The sequence below is a fragment of the Coregonus clupeaformis genome, unplaced genomic scaffold, assembly GCF_020615455.1.
Source record: "Coregonus clupeaformis isolate EN_2021a unplaced genomic scaffold, ASM2061545v1 scaf1596, whole genome shotgun sequence".
Lineage (NCBI taxonomy): Eukaryota > Metazoa > Chordata > Actinopteri > Salmoniformes > Salmonidae > Coregonus > Coregonus clupeaformis.
In genome coordinates this window covers 119567-121495 of record NW_025535050.1, presented here as the reverse complement: position 1 = coordinate 121495, position 1929 = coordinate 119567, and the positions used below count along the sequence as shown (strand labels likewise).

The 1929-nt window shown below is 41.0% G+C and overlaps 1 protein-coding gene across 1 annotated transcript; it reads left to right on the top strand.

The window, feature by feature from the left end:
• Positions 1-262: 262 nt before the first annotated feature.
• LOC121565816 (OX-2 membrane glycoprotein-like) lies at positions 263-1614 on the top strand (the record flags this gene model as incomplete). The annotated part of the gene is made up of 5 exons (XM_045218463.1): positions 263-619; positions 818-1123; positions 1210-1245; positions 1331-1439; positions 1602-1614. Coding segments are annotated over 5 exons (821 nt in total), but the record flags the coding sequence as incomplete, so codon positions are not given.
• Positions 1615-1929: the final 315 nt, after the last annotated feature.

The window sequence follows — 1929 nt, the reverse complement described above, 5'->3', positions numbered from 1 at the left end:
TGACATTTTGGCCCTCCTGCACGTTGTATTAACATAAATAGTTTTTTAAAAAGTCTACGCCCTGTGCTACAAAACGATACAATATATATTTTAAAGATATGGCTTTTAGCTGACGCTTTTCTCCAAAGCAACTTACAATACAGTAAGTGCATACATTTTTTTATTATATGGTCCCAGCGAGAATCAAACCCACAACGCACCATGCTCTACCAACTGATTATGTGTGTTTGTGTGAGTTTGTAATATAGTAAGTACTAAGTAGTGTGTAACTGTCTTAATGCAGGGCTCTCTCAGTTGGTGAGAACACAGCAGGTTGTCACAGCAACCCTGGGAGAAGATGCAATCTTAAACTGTGAGCTCATGACACCCAAAGACGTGCGGCAAGTCACCTGGCAAAAACTGACACCAGGGGCGATTGAAAATGTGGCCACCTACAGTAAACGCGGTCCCAATGTCAACCCACCTTTTAAGGGGAAAGTGGAGTTTGAAGACGAGGGACTTCAGAACTGCTCTATCATCATCAGAGGAGTGTCAAGAGGAGATGAGTCCTGCTACAAGTGTCTGTTTAACGCCTATCCAGATGGACCAATCAGCGGAACGACCTGCCTCCAAGTCAATGGTAAGAACTGATAACATAATGTACTGTAAATGACTGACCCAGAACAACTTCTTCAGACCTTCAGGCAGCCATTTTATCAGATCATACATCCAATGTCTTGCAATAATTTATCAAAATGGAATCATTTAGTAAATCATGTACATGAAAACATTATAGTATTTACATTCACTGTGATCTGTGTCTGTTGTTGTTCTGTAGAGCTGTATGGACCCTCACTCCTCATCACACAAACCAACAACAGTCACACCACTCTGTCCTGTTCTGCTACTGGACGACCTGCTCCCATAGTGACCTGGGAAGACACAGAAATTCTAGAAAATTCCACAATGGCCAACGTCACCCATCCCAATGGAACTGTCAGTGTCACCATAACTTCCATGCTGGCAGCATTCAGTCTACCTGACAAAGACACGAGGGTTGGCTGTATGGTTTCACTGTTCTCTGGAGGTGTCACCAAGAACATATCCATGGTTATTCCAGCTAGAACTCAAGCTTCATTTGCTGGTGAGAAATGGTTCTGTACATGCCTACAGTAACAATCAACATGCTGGTGTCATTCTGAAGTACTGTTTCTGTATTTTCTGTGCTAGGTCTACCTGAGGTCACTGATGGTGACAGGATCAGTGGTAAGTCATTCATCTAATGACCACAACTAATCTCTGACACTCTTATCTGTGAATTGTACCATTCTCATCTTGTCCTCTTTGACAGGTAAGACAACAGTGATTGCTGCAGTGATGGGTTCACTGTGTTTCATTGCTGTGTGCTGTGGAGCTGGGGTACTGTGGTGGTGGTGCAAACTGAGAAAAAAAATGAGAAGGTAAGTTTTACTGTCCAGATGACAAAGAGAAAATACAGTATTAATTTGACATTGATTGTCAAACTTACAAAAACAATCTTTAGCCCAAATCCCACAGCCCATGACAGAGATCAGGAAGAACTATCAACAGTCAACCCTCAACATGATGACCCTGAAATCTAGAGGTCTGATCTAACAGTAAGACACATATTCTAATTAACAGTAGGGTTTATAATTTCAAGTAGACAGTGTTTGTACTTACTGTAGGTAAGGAATAGAGTAGAACACACTGAATTGTTTTTCAGCATCAAATGTAATCCCTGGAGAATATGTAACTGTAAATGCCCACAAAGTAGTTATATTAGTACACTTTTACAACAGATGATTTGGCTCTTCTCATTATCATTGCCAATTTTAATTTCTTTCAGGACCACACCAACCTCCAGTCCATTCCAAATGTAAGTATTTGTACAGCCTTATTTTTATCATCCTGGTAGAGTGCTTGAAACAG